Raw genomic sequence first — 20,806 nt, 5'->3', positions numbered from 1 at the left:
GCCAAGGGAGTGGGCTCACTCACAATTTTGCCTAAGAACACGGCCATGAATAAAGAATGTTACCATAACATCCTCCAAGAGCATCTTCTCCCAACCATCCAAGAACAGTTTGGTGATGAACAATGCCTTTTCCATCATTATGGAGCACCTTGTCATAAGGCAAAAATGATAACCAAGTCGATCGGGGACCAAAACATAAAAAACAAACAAAACATTTTGGGCCCATGGCCAGGAAACTACTCGGACTTTAATCCCATTGAGAACTTGTGGTCAATCCTCAAGAGGCGGGTGGACAAACAAAAACCCACAAATTATGACAAACTCCAAGCATTGATTACGTAAAAATGGGAGGTCATCAGTTAGTTTGTGGACCAGAAGTTGATTGACAGCATGCCAGGGCCAATTGCAGAGGTCTTCAAAAACAAGGGTCAACACTGCAAATGTGGACTCTTTGCATAAACTTAATGTAATTGTCAATAAAAGCCTTTTACACTTATGAAATGCTAGTAATTTTACTTCAGTATACCATAGCAACACCTGACAAAAAGATCTACAAAACACTGAAGCAGCAAACTTTGTGAAAAACAATACTTGTGTCATTCAGACCTTTTACCTACCAGGAATCAATCCACAGAATGAATCATCTTTCCCACTGGAGTGGCTCCTTATATCTAGGGTCAAAATTCCACAGTGTTTTCCCCTCCCTGGGCAAACCCCTAGTTCTGTCTCTCTTTAAACATTGGTGGGTGCTGGATCAGGAAGTTGGAGGGGGGCATGGAGATGAGTTGTGCTTCCACAGAAGACCCCTGCTGGGTTGCCATCAAAATGTCTGGACTAGTCCTATGGAGAACAATGGATACTAATTGGCCTCCCCCACCTCCAAAGATAGGGTAGCAGTCAGCCTCTCTTAAAATTAACCCCTTACACTACTTTGTGATGCCACAGGGTACCCAGCTGTTCCATGCTTCCTGTAGAGAAAGGAGCGGGAGAATGAATGTAGCTACAGCCCCCTCACCTGTATCCTGGACACCACCTGATCCTTACCCATAAACCACCTGGCTTCAATTTGAGAACAATGCATAACAGCAGAGCTGAATTAACAACAAACACGTTTTTACAATGGGCAACATGGAATGAAGAATTCTCTTATCTAGGCATGGCTACAATGTCCACTTATCCACATGTAATAAGACACTGCAGCTGTACTCTGTTGGGCTGGGGAACAAAAGCAAGAGCTATAAAGCTACATGCTATAATCCACATTTTGTGAGAAATGAGGGACAGGCTGGTTAAGGTGTTATCAAACTCGTTTCGTCACAGTGCTAGACGTAATAAAGGCATCTCTGAGGTGACTCTATTCTCATGGATAATTTAATTATCAAAAGCTTAACTTAATGAGAGAGATGGTTCTAAAGTGGTAGGTGGTTGAACTTTGATGTCTCTTTAGACTTCTCCATAGTACACCTCTTCTGATGCCTCTTCAGATTTTCCACGTCCTCACAAACCTAAGCACAGTTGAAGTTTGCGGAGACATCTACCAAGTGTGGATTGTAGACATGCCCCTTGAAGTGCACTGGGTGGAACATCTTAGGCACGCACACTAGTGAAAAATGAGTTTTGTGGTGCACATTCAGTGTGCTTTATAAATGAGATCCATGGATTTTGGGCTTTGCACCCTTTATTAAATTGCCTTGTCAGACATCTCCTCTGCCATCTTGCCCTCTGTGATGATTAATTCACGTTAAGTATCTTGCCCTTTTGTGTGTTGAAAATATAATGTAAATGAGTCTACATGACATTTACATTACTGCATTCAAAGTACCTAAGAAATATTGAACTTAATTTCTGGTATAGGGATTGCATCTGCCCTTTTTAAAATAAGTATTTTAGAGGTGTTTTATTTTTTTAACTTTATGTTTATTGAAAAAATTGATAGTTACAATGCAACAGTGAACAAGTTATAACAACCAACAGAATTGTTTCCACATATTATATAGTTTTTAAGAGTTAATAAAAGAGTGAACTCTATCCCAGAATAGAGTTTATTACTTGTCTAAGCATATACTTGAATGATAAAAAAATAACTACATCCCAAAAAGATTCAATTGATCAAGCTGCGGGTTTGAAAAAGTGGAGATGTTGCCTATAGCAACCAATCAGATTCTAGTTATCATTTATTTAGTACATTCCCCAAAATGACAGCTACATTCTGATTTGCTATAGGCAACATCTCCACTTTTCAAACCCACAGCTTGATAAATTTACCCTTAAATTTGTTTTCAGATGCTGTTTTTTTAAACAGTATTATTGTAGTTGCTCTTTTATTTATTGATTGTGATTACATTAAATTTAGCTATTCATCATTGTGCTTCAGTAGTCATTATTTGTACACCACAGCAGAACATATAGTTGCTTCACAAACTAATAACAAAAGATATTATGCCTCACATCCGAACTGCAATGAATCTCTAGGGGCCTGAGTCATTAAAGAAAGTAAGGCAAAAAAAGGAGTAAATGTTCTCAAGGACAAACCATGTTACAATGCAAGGGGTGTAAATGAGTTTATTATTTTGCACATAAGTTAAATACTAACTGTTTTTTCATCTACAACACAAATACTTCATTTTTACACTGAAATTTAAAGTTGATCTAGGACATGCCCTTCCCCAATTATATATCTGTCCCCACATTTTAAATTTATCTCCCCCTCCAATGCAACATGGTTTTACCCAGGTGCAAAGCTACACCTTTTTTATGCTTTGCTGAATGACTCAGGCCCAATGTGCACAAGTGCACGACCACTTCATGGTTCTTGACACAGCTCCCGGAAAATCAATTTGTTCCAAACTGAAAATATTCTCATGGTGTAGTGAAACCAAACTACTACCACACCCTTTATTTATTAATGCTCCCTCCTAAATTACTGTTGATTAGGTTTATTTTTGTCTTATATTAATCATGAGGGAAGGGGACATTTGGACTTTTTTTTATTATATGAGTCAGTTTTGTGTTTTCAAAGCCTGTTATTACATTGGTCAACATGTGCCTGGAAATGTGCTGTCCTGTAAAGTTGCAAATTGAAGGTCCATATATGATGAGACACTTTGAGACCTCCAAGATGGTAAAAATAGTCCTTTTTGCAGGGAGAAAGAACTGTGTCCTACCGCCAAGCTGGGTACATCTCTGCAAATGTGGTCTTTCCACCTTTTTTTCTAATTTTAAATAAACTAATTTTTGCCAGTTGTTGCAAAATCCATACACAGCCAAGAATACTGAACTCCTCCCTTGTTCGGGTACATTTATACACCCTTGTAGATGTTGCCAACTCCGGCCATGCTCGTCCTTTTAAAAATGGGTAACAGTGCAAAAATAGGCTCATGATGTCACAAAAATGAAATTCTGCTTAGGGCGTTGCACTTTTCTGGTTTGTAAATCACCCTTATTGTTTTCACGTAGAGCATGGTCTAAGCTGTGTGTTAAATATTAATAACTTAGACACATTTTGAGTCCTCATTTGCTTCCAGGTATACAGTAGGAAGGGTTAACAGTTCAGCTCTTGGTCAGACTTTACAATGATATGGCATCAGGCTAGATTTTGCTTATGTAAAGGTTTATATTATGGTCATAATACTATATTAAACTTTCTTTTATCCTTCTGTACAGGCCAGTCTTGGGGGATGTGTTAGGATGATTGTAACAGGAGCCGCACCTGCATCTCCCACAGTTTTAGGATTTCTACGGGCAGCCCTGGGGTGTCAGGTACAACAGGCTGCTTTATCTATATTATTATTTGTAAAATATTACAAGTGGGATATATACATGTATTGCAGAATGTAACACACTCCAGCAAACAATCACCTACATGCACAAAATATTCTCTCATTACCCCCTTATATCTCATTAGCAGAGCTACATTCCCAACAACCTGATGCTGTCCATCAGCATGTTAATCTGATCCTGTTCACCTGTTTACTCCCCGCTTTTCTTAATAGACAGGACTAGTGCCAGGGTATTGGGCATTATGGGGCCTTCGTATCAATGCTTTTTATGCCTTAACTCAGGTGAAAAAAGCTCTTATATCATTTTGCAGGATTTAACAAATGGCTAATGCCGGAGATGGATCACTGATCAGGATACATTGGGATACAGACTGCAGCTATACAGCAGGCATAACTATAAACTAAAGTCTGAACAAACAATCAATTTACAATATTGACCTAAATTTGCAGTAATATAGTCACATGCATATGCAAGAATAGACACTTGCTCAAACACACAGGTAACTCATTCTCATTCTTTCATGCATCATATATCATAGCTGTCAACATTGTACTATAATTTCCTGGCATACAGGAAAAAATGAGGGGTAAGCAGTTCATCATTACTACTATATTGGTGGACACTGATTTACAACAATTACCATCCTAACATGAACATGAACTAACTATATATATATATATATATATATATATATATATATATATATATATATATATATATATAATAGTGAAAAAGACAACGGCGCTCAGTGTGAATTAAAACAACACGTGAACAAACGTGCTCATAAGTACATAAAATCACATACAGTAGGCTGCTTCACTTTTGTACATCAGATTGCAGATGTAAACCTATAAACAAAAATAGAAAAAGGAAGCGCCAAACTACATTTTTTACTTACATTACTTTCAGAAAACAAGCTATATGATTAAAGTAATTTGCAACATACATTATAATATAGGATTATAGGTGCATGTATTTGAATTCTAGTACATTCCCTAAAAACGCATGACTTTCTAGGACACTAAGGTACTATATTCAGGTGTCAGTATGGATTTGTTTAACTCCCATGAGTCTAATTTGCATCACATTTGTCCAAGCAAGAAACATCTACTCATTGGTCTTTGTGCACCATTCCCACAGTGTTTTATCAAGGCTAATCTCATTGTTATGAAGAAATGTTCTAACAGCATGTTTCAGAACTAGGTCACACAAGTGCATTCATGTCTAAGTCCAGTCAATATTACCTTACATAAGAGGCCTGTGTAAAATCCCTCTAAATTTTATGCAGCAACAATAATTAAGAGATAATGTATATGATACATCCTATGGCAGCCCTTGACAAAGATGCCTTAGAAGCATCAAAATGGCATTGTTTGGGATTAACTGATGTTATGCTAAGCTAAGTATATTTGTTTGTTTTTAGCTGCTGCATATGAATAAATATTTTTCTACTTAAGGAGTGCTGGTTTCCTGGACTACTGGGGACTGGGATATTATATATATATATATATATATATATATATATATATATATATATATATATATACATACATACATACATACATACATACATACACACACACCCCAAGATGCAGGTAAGCTGGGCCTCTAGAAAAGTTATAGCTGAGTTAATTATAAATATGTAGACAATTATCAAATGTTATATTGCTAAAGGCAGGGAGTGTGGAGAGATTTTCTAAAGATTTATATGTCTCTAGAATATCACACAGGGTTTGTAGCCATGACCATCAACCTCTACAGCCATCACCCTCTTTTTTTTATTGCTTAAGACCCTGAATAGCATGTTCGGCATTAAATGAAAAAAGTAATAAAAAAATTATATCTTTCATAGGTCTATGAAGGTTATGGACAGACCGAATGTACAGCTGGTTGCACTTTCACCACTCCTGGGGACTGGACATCAGGTAGAATTTTTACGCACACACACACATATGTCCCAGGTGCCCCATTGCTGCTAGTGCTTGGGAAACACTTGCCTTTAAATGCTGTGTCCAGTGATCTAACTTTAACAGGGGAATTAAGGAGCTGCATTTGCAGACAAGCAGTTATTCTATGCTGTTCTGAACTGATTGGATGCCTATGATGTGATACTACAGATAAGCTGACATTACCTATATATCTGGTACGCTTAAACACACACTAGGTGGGGGTGGTCTTTTCAGTCAATATCATTTCTCTGGCTCACCTTTCCTACATCACTGGATCTTATCAGATAAGGATCATTTTGGGTGTCACTAATTTGCTTGATCTAATTTACTATATATATATATATATATATATATATATATATATATATATATATATATATATATATATACACACACTATATGGACAAAAGTATTTGGTCACACCAGTTAATCATTGCATTGAGATGTTTCAATCAGACACATTGCCAGAGGTATATATAGTCAAGCACCTAGCTATGCAGTCTCCATTTGCAAACATTTATGATACAAAAGGGGTCGTTCTGAAGAGCTCAGTGACTTCAAGCTTGGTACTGTGATAGGATGTCACTTTTGCAATAAAATAATTGGGGAAATTTCATCCCTGCTGGATATTCCACGGTTAACTGTAGGTGATATTATTACAAAGTGGAAGTGTTTAGGAGCAACAGTAAGTCAGCCACGAAGTGGTAGACCAAGTAAAATCAAAGAGCATGGTCAACTAATCATAAGGCGAATTGTGCGTAAAAGTCACCAACACTCTGCTGATTTCATAGCTGAAGAGTTCCGGCCTTCCACTGGCATTAATGTAAGCACAAAAACTGTTCAGCGGGAGCTTAATGGAATGGGTTTCCATGACCGAGCAGCTGCATGCAAGCCTCACAACACCAAGACCAATGCCAAGCCAGATGGAGTGGTGTAAAGCACCACTGAACTGTGGAACAGTGGAATTGTGTTCTGTGGAGTGACAAATCACGCTTCTCTGTTTGGCAGTCAGATGGGCGAGTCTGGGTTTGACGGATGCCAGGAGAACATTACCTGCCTGACTGCATTATGCCAACTGTGAAGTTTAGGGGAGGAGGGATAATGGTATGGGGCTGTGTTTTAGGGTTTGGGCTAGGCCCCTTGTCTCCAGTGAAGGGTAATCTTAATGCTTCAGTATACCAGTAATTTTGGACAATGCTATGCTTCTGACTTTGGGGCAACAGTTTGGGGAAGGCCCTTTTCTATTCCAACATGACTGTGCCCCTGTGCACAAAGCAAGGACAACAAATACATGGTTTGATGAGTTCCGTTTGGAAGAACTTGACTGGCCCACACAGAGCCCTGGACTCAACCCCATTGAACACCTTTGGGATGAACTGGAACGGAGATTGCGAGCCAGGCCTTCTCATCCAACATCAGTGCCTGACCTCGTAAATGCTCTACAGAATGAATGGGCACAAATTGCCACAGAAATACTCCAACACTTAAGGAAATCCTTCCAAGAAGAGTGGAAGCTGTTATCGCTGCAAAGGGAGACCAACTCCATATGAAAGTATATGTATTTGAGTACAATGTCTTTACAGTCCCAGTTGGTATAATGGTCAGCCATCAGATGCTGTCCTCTGGGGTGGACATTGCACTTCAGCCAGAAAATCACACAAATCCTGTGTTTCAGGTTCAATAGACTTAGCTAGTTTTATTCACCAGCTTACAAAACAGAACAAAATATAAACAAAATGCTAGCTGTCTGGCTATTAACTAATACAGTGGAATACCCTCTTTAGAGTGAGAGGCCTAGTGTCTCTCTTTTAAACCAAACAAATGGAACTCACAGCACAATTTGCATTTTCTCTCAGGAGACATCTGGCCTCCTTCCCAGACAATGAGAGACTGATTGAGGCAGAGCTGCAACCTTTTACAGACACCATTTAGGTGCAGCTCCTAATTAGTCTGCTGTGAGCCTGCTGTCCAAAAGACCCGGACTGGGCCTTTTGTATGGAGCCCATCCTACTCTCTCCATACAAAACACTTGCAAATTGGAGTTATCTCTTAGCTGTCATTCATTAGGCATTTTGTTGCAGCAGAGATTCATTTAGTCCAAATTGTCCTATCAAGGTGGGGTGGCCTTGGTAAGAGTGAGTAGTCTCACCTCTGCAATTTTTCAGTTATTCTTTCTTCTCAAAATATGATTGTGTCTCTTTAAATAGTGCCACCTGAGTACCTACCCAAGCATTCTTTGCTGAACTAAACTGTTTTCCTGTGAAGCCTTTGTTCCCTTCCCCCATGGACCTGTCCTTTGAGCCCTTCACCTCTTAAACAGTTTGACTTACTCTGTTTAAACCATAATGAAGTGGATTGACTCTGAAGAATACCAATCCATGGGAATGACATCAGAACGATGATATTCAGAACGACAAACATTTGCAATCTTGCAAAGTTAGGTGGACTCCTTCTCTAGGTTCAATTTCACCTTAGCCTAAAACTCAGGTTCTTAATATAAAACAAGAGATGCAATTTCAGGTCATTTTATGAGCTTGCACTTGATACTTCTGACAAAGGTTTCATTATCCATATGTCTTGTGTGATAGCTGAGCTTCGGACTAAGCTAGCCAACCAACTTAACTCTGCACATATTACAGAGCAGAATATAAGGAGACCTTTTTGTTTTATGTTGTGTTGATTCTGGTAGCTAGACTTGCATAAGGTCTCTGGGGACTTTGTAAAAGCCTGCAGGATTTAACTTTGTTATCTATTATGTCACTTTGCTTTTCCTTACCTTTTGCCTTACCTTTAATCATTTATTCACCTGTCCATTGATGACCTTTTAAACCTTCTCATGGCTGCCATAGAACAATAGACCAAGGATTCCAGGTAGTCACATAAGGCAGGAGACCCACTAGCACATATTTCTTGAAGTGGTGAGTTTCTGCTACTGGTCCTGTCCAGCAACTGCCCTTGACCAAGTGGCTCCAGCGACTTTTCATTCTCCATGTAGACTTCGTTGTCAACCGTGGCACACTAAAATAACAAGAAATCTACAAAAAATTTCTCGTAAAGCTGAACGTCACTGGCGTAAATCTTGTACCTCTAATGATTTCAGCGCATATACTGCTATTTACCAGTCCTATACAAATGCTCTGGACACTGCTAAACAAGCATACCGATGATCTCTCATCTATGGTCAGGCTTCTAACTCCAAACACCTTTTAAGCATATTTAAATCTCTTCCCAATACTCCCACCCCAAAGCCTCCGACTATCATCAGTCTCCAGGATCTTGCTTCCTATTTCAAGGACAAGATTGATAAGATCAGACTTGAAATGGTATCATCTCCCTCGACAATCAATCGACTCAATTCCTTCCCAGCATCCTCTGACACCCTCTCTTCATTTGATCCCACAAAGGAAGAGGATGTTTCTACTCTCTTCTTATCTTCCTGCTCTACCTCCTGTCCTCTTGATCCCATACCCTCACAAATTGGTAGGTCCATGTCTCCTATGCTCATTCCACCTCTAATTAAAATCTATAATAGATTGTAGGCTTGCGAGCAGGGCCGTCTTACCTCTCTGTATGTATGTATTACCCAGTATTGTTTTATTACTGTTTGTTCCCAATTGTAAAGCGCCACAGAATCTACTGGTGCTATATAAATAAATGTTGATGATGATGATGAATACACTGTCTGGGTAAATTTCTTACTGCTAATCACAATTGCACCCATTGCAGTGACTAATGGCTTTTTTTCTGTAAAAAATACAGCACTGTCAGATGCATAAATTATACTTGACATGTTGTATGATAATATGTATATAATATTTGCATCCAGTACACTGCAATACATCCATGTTATTCACAGGACATGTAGGAGCCCCTCTACCATGCAATTTTATCAAACTAGTCGATGTGGAGGAGATGAACTATTTTGCTTCCAAAGGAGAAGGGGAGGTATGTAAAGTGCTTCTAACATTTTAAACATTTTTATTTGTCAAGACATATTTGTGAGTTAGTAACATTTGTACTATCTATGTGCAGCTATAACCAAATTGGTCGATATCCATGTTCTCAAATGTCCCCATCTTCTGCAAAGACTATCACAATCACAGCATGTATGTATCTTGAAGGACCACTAAACCTTAATATTTTTTTTAATATAAAAGCCCATTTATCCCCACAGGCATTGATATGCAGGGCTTAAGATGGTGTTTCTCTATTATCAGTCAACCCCATCTTTGGCTCATCTGTGCGAGTGGCACTTATATGGCTGACAGCGACAGTTGTCCTCATCTATAACGTTAGTTTAATTATTTTGGCCATTAAAATAAACATTTATGCACAAATATCACTTATGTCAGCATACATTGTGGGATTCTCTAGCTGCAATGTCAATAAATAGGTAGAAACTTCCTTCTCCCCTTTTCCTTCCTGTTGCTCACCTGGTATTCTGACAGGCTACACTGACTGATATGTTTGCTGACATAATTAAACATGATCAGCTAACCTGGCTACACGTGAGTTAATTTGTTTGTAGTTTTTTTTCTTCTCAGTTTAATCATAAAGATACCACTGTTTGTTGCTGACAATGGAAATTAGATCTCTTTCACTATTTTCTAGTTTGTTTTTCTGGCAGTTGCCCACTCCCTCCAGGTGCTGCAGGATTTATAAGATGGAGGTTCAGGGGAAGGTTTTAAATGTGACACCCTGAATATAAATTTGTATCACTAGCTTAGGGAATCACCTACAGGAGATGCCTTGATGCTGGCAGGTGAGCGTAACCCCAATATAGATATATTGTGCACAAAGTTCTCCTTTATGTATATGCTGACACATAGTGATTGTTATATATTGTTTGTTTCTGAGCGCCAGACAACATTTTTCTTTTATTGACAATGAAAAACTATAAAATGATTGTTAATTATTGACAAATGTTGGCCATATTTGCCTACTCTGCTGAAATGTCCAGGAGAAGCCCGAATTTTGGGTGGTTCTCCCAAACTCCCGGGAGAGCAGACTGCCCTCCAGAGTCCTGCTTGCTTCCTAGTGAAAAGAGTGGAATGCTGAGCTTCAATGACGCGTTTTGCAGTGAATTGAATAAGTGTAGCCCCTCCCCCACAGCGCAATGAAGCAAATATCTTCATTATGCAACCCCCAAGCAGTTGTCACCTGACCTTCAGATAGAAAAAATAGGCAAGTGTGATGTTAGTCTATTGTCTTTTGTGAATGATCCCACCAATGCATATATTCACACATCAAATTGCTGCACAAAGGAAACAATATGTTTGTCAAATAAAAACCATAGTGTGTGTGTGTGTGAGAGAGAGTGTTGGGGGGGTGATTGGTTGATTTAAGGTTGAACAATTTGATTAGTAAGCAGTTTGATCCAATAAAATGTCTCTACCCAGTGTGTGTTAATATTGTTCACTGAGCTTCCAAGGGTAATTCTCCATTTAATTTAATTTTCCATACAGTCATCTTTAATGGCAGACTGTACAGTTTACTGAGCACCTCCATATCTTTTTTTCAGATATGCGTAAAAGGACCCAATGTTTTTAAAGGCTATCTGAAAGATGAAGAAAAGACGGAAGAAGCCTTAGATCAGGATGGCTGGCTTTACACTGGAGACATTGGGAAGTGGTTACCAGTATGTCACCTTTTTACAATTAAAGTGAAATTATAACACGTTACCAGTTCTTTTACTCTTTACATTTTCATTATATTCCCTAATGCCAAATCCAGCAGTGGGCCTCCTAAGGCTAGGTACACACTGGCCCGATGATTGCACGAAAAACCTCCAATCAGCCGACATCCGACAGTTTGCTCAGATATCATGAGAGTGTGTATAGTGACACGATGATCTAAAGTCCCAAAGTACCAATCATCGTTTCATTCGGTTGGTCGTACTGTTTAATATTTTCCAACCAAACACCGACCGATCATGTAGTGTGTATGCACTCATGCTCACAATCTTCATAGAGTTTACAGAGTCGTGTACTTTTCAGCCAATGCTAGCGATGAATGTCCCGGTGAATAAATGTAGAGTGCTGTAGAAAGACTAATTAATTTGTTTGTTCTGAGACAGAATGTTACGTTTCAGAGTAACAGAAGCTAACGAGATTCGCTAGGACATTTCGATAGCTATTACAAGGCGTTTTAATCAGTGTGACAATGTGACAAGAATGAATGAATGAATGTGCTGTCATTCTCTGAAGACCAGAGGACCAGATCTGAAGGTAATTCATGTCAGTGTGTATGGATGAATCGCTAGACTGATCAGACCTTCAGTCGTAGGTACAATCATTTGAGATAACAGGTCGGTCGGAAAATTCTTCAGTGTGTACCTAGCCCAGGATGCAGAAATCCCAATGTGATGGGTAACATTATATTTGGTTCCCTTGGTCGTGGCACCCCTAGAGTTGCTTTAATCCATTTTGCAATTATGCTACCCATTCACAATTTCATTGCACATGTTTTAAGTGCATGAACTTGCAGGCCCTTACTAATTATACCACACTTTGCACTAAATTAGAAAAATTAGATATAATTTTATTCAATGGGCTGAAATAGAAAAAGTGCAGTTAGGTGGTATTTAGGGGTGTATTCCCCATTATCACACTGTGCATTTTTTATGTTATGCAATGATCACTTTGTCCTAGGTTAAAACTTTTTACCTTTTTTGTGTGCCTACTTCATACAGAACGGAACTCTAAAGATCATAGACCGGAAAAAACACATATTTAAACTTGCACAAGGAGAGTACATAGCACCAGAGAAAATTGAGAATATTTACATTCGCAGTGAACCTGTTTCCCAAATATATGTCCATGGAGACAGTCTACAAGTAAGTCTGTGGCATACATGTGTATATTAGGAGCATTTAAGAACTAATTTCCTAATGGTTCCTACAAAAGTATAGAGGGAGAATAATTTTAAACAATATTGCAAAACTGTTTAGGGATATTATGGGAGACTTGCATTGTAAATATATTTTATAAAAATATGTTTGATATGTTATTTGATATGGTGAAAAAAAAAAAATATTTTCAAATATGTACAGTAAATACTGACAGAACCTAGTTGTACGACTAATTGTTTTTAGGTTTTTTCTATACATATTTATCACTTAGGGAATATAAATTTCTTATGCTTGTTCTGTGAATATTAGAGCATTTGCCATTCTTTCCTACGACTCTTCTTTTTCTTATTACTAACTTAGGCCTTTTTAGTTGGCATTGTTGTTCCCGATGCGGAAGTGATGCCAGGATGGGCAAAGAAGAGAGCTTTCGAAGGCTCATTTGCTGAACTATGCAACAATTTGGTATGAAACAATATGTATTTTAAAAAGGAAAATTGTTATTTATCTGCACTAATAAAAACAGAGCAGATGAGATATGGCTTTATATAATGGCTATTGTTTGATTTTGAGATTGTCTTCAAGAAAAGAAAACAGAAACAATGGAGTCCTAATACAGCACTAACGTTAGGCCATTATAATAACAAAAAGAGGAAAGAACAATTCAACAACTATTACAAAACTTACCGAAAATATATATATTATTCTCAATTTATACTATCACAGAACTGAACTAAGTCGTCATGACCGTGATTAACTATTTTGAGTATCCTCTAATGTCATCAGATAAAATTGGAACACAAAGCTATGTCCTATATGTCTCAGAACTTCAGTTTCATCCACGGGGGCAAAATAGAACAATGAAAACAATTTTCTAAAATGCATAGGAGGTGGCTTCATAAAACACACCTGGTGATATTAGGGGGAAAAGGATTTTATTTTGGAATCCATTGGTCTTTATTACACACAAGCTGTCATATTTACCTATCTTGGTATCTCAATGCAAAGTTACCTGACATAAAATGCATTATCACATTTTCTGCTATATAGCAGGTAAACATGTGACACTTGACAATTGTGGCATCACCTCATGTTACCAGGCTTCTCTAGTATACTAGCATCAATATATGTTATTATCATATTATCACAATTCCATTGCCAAATAACAATTAATATCTAAGCAACAGTTATTAAGGTTTGGCAGTGGATGGGAGACTCGATCCTGAATAATTTACACATGGTAACCACTTCATATAAGGTGCGCTCTGCTTAGTTTAACTGCATTATACTGTAAGAAATTCTGTTTTACTGCATAAAGGTTGGATTCAGAGTTTAATATTATTGTTTTCTTTATTCTTTTTGTTATTTGAAATGTATTTTTATCTATGCTCCAGAAAAAAAAATATTTGGAATTGTTTGGTACATAAATGTATTAATTAACAAGGTTAAAAAAAAAATTTTTTATTGAATTTTACAAAACAACATATGTAAAACATACCAAACAATATACATATGGAAAACAAGATGTTTACAAATATTGAGGGAAACTAAGCATTACAGAGAATGAATAGATATGTTATCCTAATGGAAATAGAATGTTGTTTTTCCTGTTTTATTTCTTGAGGAGGGGGGGACAAACATGGGGAACGAAAGGTTGGGGGCAGAAGAGGTGCGGGGGAATGCTAATTGTTAAACTGTGAATAAAATGACGGAGAAGAGAATAAATAATATACATAGTTGTGAGAAAGTGGGTCTAGATTATGTGTGTCTATCATGTAGGTGTATAAGTCATCCAAACATACAGAAATCATGTACTATGTGTACGGGGGTATGTCAAACCATTGTTAATGGAGGTTCGGCATTGTAGAAATTTTCCATGAAAACCAAGTATTTTTGAAATTCACTGGTTTGTCTTTGAGGACAGCTCTAATGCTTTCCATTCTATAGATTGACAAACTTTGTTGATAGTGGCTGAGAGCGAGGGGGGAGAGGTGTTTTTCCAGAAAGCGGCAATTAAGCATTTAGCTGCATTTAAAATGTGATTGATGAGTTTTTGTGTGGGCCGGGTAGTGTCCAGGAGCCATCTGGGAAGAAGGAAGTATAGAGGGGAGTCAGGCATTTTAACCTGTGTAATAGATTCAATAAGGTTATGAATTTGCCACCAGTAAGATTGTAGTTTAGGGCAATTCCAACAAACGTGCAACAGGGTACCAGGCAAACTGCAGCCCCTCCATCATCGGTCATTGGAAGTAGGAAAGATAGTGTGGAGACGGGAGGGGACCAAATACTACTTGTAGTAAATCTTGTAGGAATGTTCTTTTATTCTAACTGAGATTGATGACTTAGCTATGTTAGCTCTAATCTTTTGACCATTCTTTTGGAGTCAGGGTCTCCTCAGTGTCCCGATCCCAAGCCATTTTTATTGTATTTTTATGTTTTGCAGGAACTAAAAAAAGCAATAATGGCTGATATGGTGAGACTGGGAAAAGAGAGTGGACTCCATTCTTTTGAGCAGGTATTTGTACATTGCTATTACCTCCCGACTTAGGCAAGACAGTCCCGATTCTGTTAGACTATCCTGCCATAACGACAGAGGGGACTTTTGTACGAAATGCTATAAATTTGGGATAGTGAGTTGAGTGGGTTCTGTGCGCACCTGATATTGGTGCAATTAGTGGTTGTTTTTAAAGGAGGGTAGCGGGGTTGATGTTGGTCTAGTGCTTCAGAAGTGCTAGACATGCCCCTCGAGCAACGCAGTCACGCCTTCATCAATATGTGACCATGCCTTTCTTCCCCAGAGGAGTCCTGATTCCTAAGATACTAATGATGGGAGGATATGTGCAAAGCAGAGCAGAGGCTGATCATAAGAGATACTTCAGCACAGGTTTCAACTACTCGTGACAGCGTGTCCCTCCCATCTACTGGCAAATTCACACATGCTCAGTGTGTTTTGTCAGAAACTGTTTTGATCAGGGCTACAAGTATATGTTTTACTGCACAAGTATATGTTTTGGGCTTCAATTAGCATTGGTGCTGGCATTGTGCGGGAATACAGTGCTCATACCACTATAACAGGGAACTGGGAAAAGGTGGTTGGTAGAGTACTAGTAGCAAATATAAACGGAAAAAAGCAGTGTTCCTGATCCATTACATGGTTGCTTTAGAGCAGGCCTGTCCAAACTGCGGCCCTCCAGGTGTTGTGAAACTACAAGCCCCAGCATGCTTTGCCAGTAGACAACCTGTTGATAGCTGGAAGGGCATGCTGGGACTTGTAGTTTCACAACATCTGGAGGCCCGCAGGTTGGACAGGCCTGCTTTAGAGGAATCTGACTGTTGTGTAAATATAATTATATTCAATACACAGTCAAGATTGTCTGTTGTTAGTAAGGGGAATTAAACAAACTTGGAAGGTGGGATTCCCTTTAAAAATGCCTTGGGTACAGTTAGACTGGGGACACACTACAAAAACTTTCGACCAATATGTTATCACTAACGATTTCACAAACGACTAAAGTTTCAATCAGTCTGCCGATACGTACGTACACACTATATACAATTTACCTTTAGATCTGTTCTGTTCATCTGGTCCTGTAGTCATTTAGAGAATGACAGCACAGTATTAATTAATTCATTCATTTTCATTCATTCATTCATTCATTCCTGTTATACTGATTAACCGCCTTGTTATAGCTATCCACATGTCATTAAAACTTTTGTTAGCTTCAGTTACTCTGAAACAAAATATTCAGTCTCAGAACGAACGGACAAATTATTCCATCTACAGCTCTTTCTACATTTATTCACTGAGTCATGTTCATTGCCAGCATCGTCTGAAAAGATCATGACTCTGTAAACTTTATGGAGATCGTGAGTGCATACACACTGCAGGATCGGAAGGCAGTTGGAACCAACCAAATGAACCAATAGTCGGTGCTTTGGGTTGACTATCGGTCATGATGTAAGTGTACACACTACTGCGATATTGGACAGAACAGTCGGTTTACGGGTGTTTGGCCTGATGATCATCTGCAAAACCTGTAGTGTGTACCCAGCCTTACAAAGCACTTGTCATAGTGTTCTGTTTATCGGTATTTTAAAAAGCAATAAGTTAATCTTCTCCCACAGGTGAATATAGCCCAGAACAATGTGCAAAGTTGATTTATGCACTGCTCATAATAACATTCTAATTTGGTTGCCCTTCTCTGCACTTTTGCCAATATTAGTACATCTTTTTCACCATAATCAATGTTTATTTACAAGGCGCCACAAATCCTACATAGAAACAAAACAAAGACATACAGGGTTGACGGAGAAGATGCAGACATGAGGTAGAGGGTAGATAGGGTAGTACTCATTACAACCTACAATCTAAGATTGAGGCAGAGTCTAGTCAAGCAGGATAGGAAGTTTCGTAAGGGGGAAAGCATGGGAGAAGTGTTGACGATGGAAGTGAAAGATGGTTATCAGAGAGGAGACAATGAGCAGGTCAGAGGCAGATATAGAGAAGCAGGAGGGAGACTATCTTAGGACCAGGTCATAGATGAATTAGGGGTAAGTGTTAGTGAGGGGTTTGATGGTGAGTGTCTTGAATTGCATTTTGGAAGTTATCAGGAGCCAGTACAGGGATTTGCAGAGGGGAAGGCCAGACAGTGGGCGAAGCCATTTCAGTGGGTGGATTCCAAATAAATACAGATTAGTAAAATGGATATTACCAGCATGGGAACAATCCACTTTTTATCAAATGCCACAAAAATGTATTTTTGGACATTATTTCTTGACTTGGGGGGATTCTAGGCACAAGTGAAAATGAATTCTTGAAATCTCATCTGCTAGCAATTAAACTGTTAATTCTAATACCGTTTCTGCTGTGTTGAACTTGCATTTGTATATTTTGTCCCAGGTGAAAGCAATTCACATCCATAAAGAGATGTTCACGGTACAAAATGGTTTGTTGACGCCAACACTCAAGGCAAAGAGACCTGAACTCAGAGACTTCTTCAAACAAGAGATAGAGGAGCTCTATTCTTCTGTTTCTGTGTAACAAACTGTGAGCGATGCAAAGCCCAGTAAAATGTAATTGTCATGCAGATGTGATACAAAATGTGTCATCTTTTTCTGTTTGGATTTTATCTTCTATAAAACATTCATTGTCAAGGTGCTTGAAATGCATAAAAGCGATTACAGACAACAGAGGTTAAATTAACCAGTTATTGTTTTACAGCATTAACGGTATGGCAGTGTTTGTACTGTACATCAGACTAAAGACTAATACTCATCGTACAGCCAACACACTTCCAACAAGAACACTCTTTTTTTTTCTGGACAGAAAATATTTTAGAAATAAGCTACAGTTAAATAACTAAATAATGTCAGAATCATTGCACGGAATGTAAGTAAAACAAAACATTGACCTGTTTTCTGGATTGCGAGGACCATGGTGTCCTTTTTATATATAGAATTATGCACATGCTGTGTAAAATATTTAAAATATTAAAACAAATAATAATTTTCAATAAAATATCTATAATAATGTTATAATTTAGTTTTATTTGCTGTGTCCGTTAATGTGAAATTGCTGCATTAGCAATACTATGGATTGTAATGATGAAATCTGGATTTGTGTTCACAATAATTGCTACAAAATATGATTTTATTTTGATGAAAGCAGCGTTCCATTAATCAATGTATTTCATTATTTTGTCAGTTGCAAATTTTAGAGTGAAATAGAAAATGGCCATGAATAACATTAATGGCAGTGTTTTTCTTAAAATGTAATCAGAATTCAAAAACAGGAGAGATCTGGGTGTTCTTCAACAGTACCACAGTTACCGTACATAGAAAAGCTACTAGTAACATTGAGAAATATTTACATAAAAGTTCCTATATTTTGCCATAAACTGATGTTGTACATTGTATTTACAATTGCTGTGCAGCAGGATGCAAGCTATTGTCCACTGCCATGAGCCATTTCCTGTAAAAAGAGGCTGTCCTTCAATGAGGTCTTTGTGGATGGGTAAAATGTTCCCCAACAATCATGATTTATGTAAAATATCTTCCATATTGATAAGCTTTCGAAGCTTATACATATACTCTTATGAATGGTATTGGTAGGTATTTTAAGCAAGTCAACATGTATTTTAGATTTAGTAATACTGGAGTATCTTAGATTACTTAATTAAAGCTGGATAGAGATTCTCTTGCTCGTAACTCATCATATTATTGGTTATTAAATGATGTCTCCAAGTAGAAGAATATCTCCAAAATCATTCCCCCTTTGGAAGATTATAAACTGCACTCCCAGGTAGGGTGAAAAAAAATCACCTCTCCAGATTCCTCTGGGGCTGCTCCATGGGGCCGTATCTCCCATTACTCTATAGATTGGTTCATAGCCCTGCCCAACAGCTGGGGGCTGTGTGAAGCTGCAGAGGGGGGAGGTGACAGCACCAACCAATCAGAAACTGCAGTGAGGAAGATTGCAGCTTCTTACTGGCAGCCAGTTTTTCTAGATGCTCTACTAACCAAACATAAGAGCCCTGGGAAAAACTGTTTCAGCATGCAGTTCCAAGGGTTCCACTTGCTCATTAGTAACTAATGATGATGATGATGATGATGAATGCTGTTTTAAGTATTGAGCAATAAAGTAGTTAAATCTGATATATTTTAATGTGGAGTAAAATGACTTACCATGTATTTTAGAATTCTATGACGAAAAGATAAATAGTTTTAAACAAGGTAAATAAATGAACATAAATTGTTTTAGTAGCAAAGATGCATAAAAACAACAACAAAGTAATGCTTTGGGTACTACGATTGTGGCCTAAAATAGTGGAATGCTTAAAAAAACAATAACTGCATGAGAAGTGAAAAACATTCCCTTATTTATGTATTATTTTTATACATTGTCCTTTAAACACATTTTGTTTTTAATTTACAAGAGGTAATTTATAGAAATGGCACTAGGTGATGTTTTCTCTGGCCCTTGCTTTTGTAGCCTCATGGTATACACTAACATATGTAATAAGTGTTAAAAGTTTCATTATTTTTGTACCTTGGTACTAAACATGTTGGAGGGATTAGGGAAAGATATAATTAAACATTTAAAATTAAATATAATTGAGCTTTGCAACTTATGTAATTCGGTCTGTTGTTTTGTTATGGTGTTTTAATAACCTGCTTATGAAAGGGTTTTATCCTTTCTTAAAATACTCACATTGTCCCTGATAAGAGGTATTTGCAGTGTTAGTGTATGTATTGACATATTACATATTCATTTTAAAATCCTTCACAGTATGCTGTTTTACCTAAATTAAAGATAATTATGAGCATAAAGTATTTACAAAGTCATAATTTTGTACTTCAAAAGGTTTTGCTTTGTAAAACCATTGTTGCCTTCTTATGCAACCTGGCCTGTAATTAAACTAGTAGCAGAATGACAATGGATTCAGGGGGTGCAGACACTGCAGGGCCTGAAGATGAGGGGGGCTCAGCAATGCCCCTCACGGGAAACCCGTACATACACTCGACTCTATGAAGAGCATTGCAGGGTTCTCTCCTGACATCCTGACAGGCTGTGGGTGCATACGCCACCTGCACATGCCCAGAAAAGGCCCCTTTATGCTCTTTTCAAAGCAGGAGGGGGAGGGGGCACAGCTTCGTCAGCAGGCCCTTACCCAAACTTTGCTATAGAGTTCATAGATGCATAGTTCAGCCCCTGAACAATAACATATTATTGCATTCTAGCGATCAACTTGAAATTCTGGGCTGGTTCACATACTGTCCGGACAAAGATAATTTTTACATTACAAAGTCAATCCCTATATAGGTGACATATTATTGAGTAGTGTTTAAGGAAGAGATGCACCACTGAGTGAAGTAAAGTATAACTACTGGTATACTCCATTTACATAAACACTACAATTTTGTATTTGTAGCAAAACTTTCAGCTTTTATATAAAATACAAAGTTTTTGGTACTATTGCACATAGTCCACCTGGCAGGGGTAGAACAGTACATCATAGGGACCCCATAGCAAAATTTTTGTAAGGCCGACTATGCCTCTCTAACCTCCCAGGTTCATGCTCTGGCTCAGAAGAATCCTCCACTCTGGTCTTTTGAGAGCAGAGCAGTGGCCACAGGAGCAATGGAAGGGGGGAGGGGGCGACCCTGTATTGCCACGCCCCACTCACCTCTGGGCCGCAAAACTTGCACCCACTGTAGTCACACCCTTGTC

General features: G+C 38.2%; 1 protein-coding gene across 4 annotated transcripts in view; it reads left to right on the top strand.

The window, feature by feature from the left end:
- The window catches only part of ACSL6 (acyl-CoA synthetase long chain family member 6), a 171,252-nt gene extending 153,138 nt beyond the window's left edge, over positions 1-18,114 (top strand). For all 4 annotated transcript variants that reach the window (XM_075209840.1, XM_075209839.1, XM_075209842.1 and 1 more), the window contains exons 14-21: positions 3,664-3,759; positions 5,633-5,705; positions 9,586-9,674; positions 11,251-11,367; positions 12,421-12,564; positions 12,940-13,041; positions 15,020-15,091; positions 17,477-18,114. In XM_075209840.1, coding sequence (XP_075065941.1) covers positions 3,664-3,759; positions 5,633-5,705; positions 9,586-9,674; positions 11,251-11,367; positions 12,421-12,564; positions 12,940-13,041; positions 15,020-15,091; positions 17,477-17,617 — 834 coding nt within the window. In that variant the 3' untranslated portion in view covers positions 17,618-18,114. The remainder of the gene's footprint in view (positions 1-3,663; positions 3,760-5,632; positions 5,706-9,585; positions 9,675-11,250; positions 11,368-12,420; positions 12,565-12,939; positions 13,042-15,019; positions 15,092-17,476) is intronic.
- Positions 18,115-20,806: the final 2,692 nt, after the last annotated feature.

This window comes from Mixophyes fleayi, chromosome 4 (assembly GCF_038048845.1).
Source record: "Mixophyes fleayi isolate aMixFle1 chromosome 4, aMixFle1.hap1, whole genome shotgun sequence".
Lineage (NCBI taxonomy): Eukaryota > Metazoa > Chordata > Amphibia > Anura > Limnodynastidae > Mixophyes > Mixophyes fleayi.
This window is presented reverse-complemented; position numbering and strand designations above follow the sequence as displayed.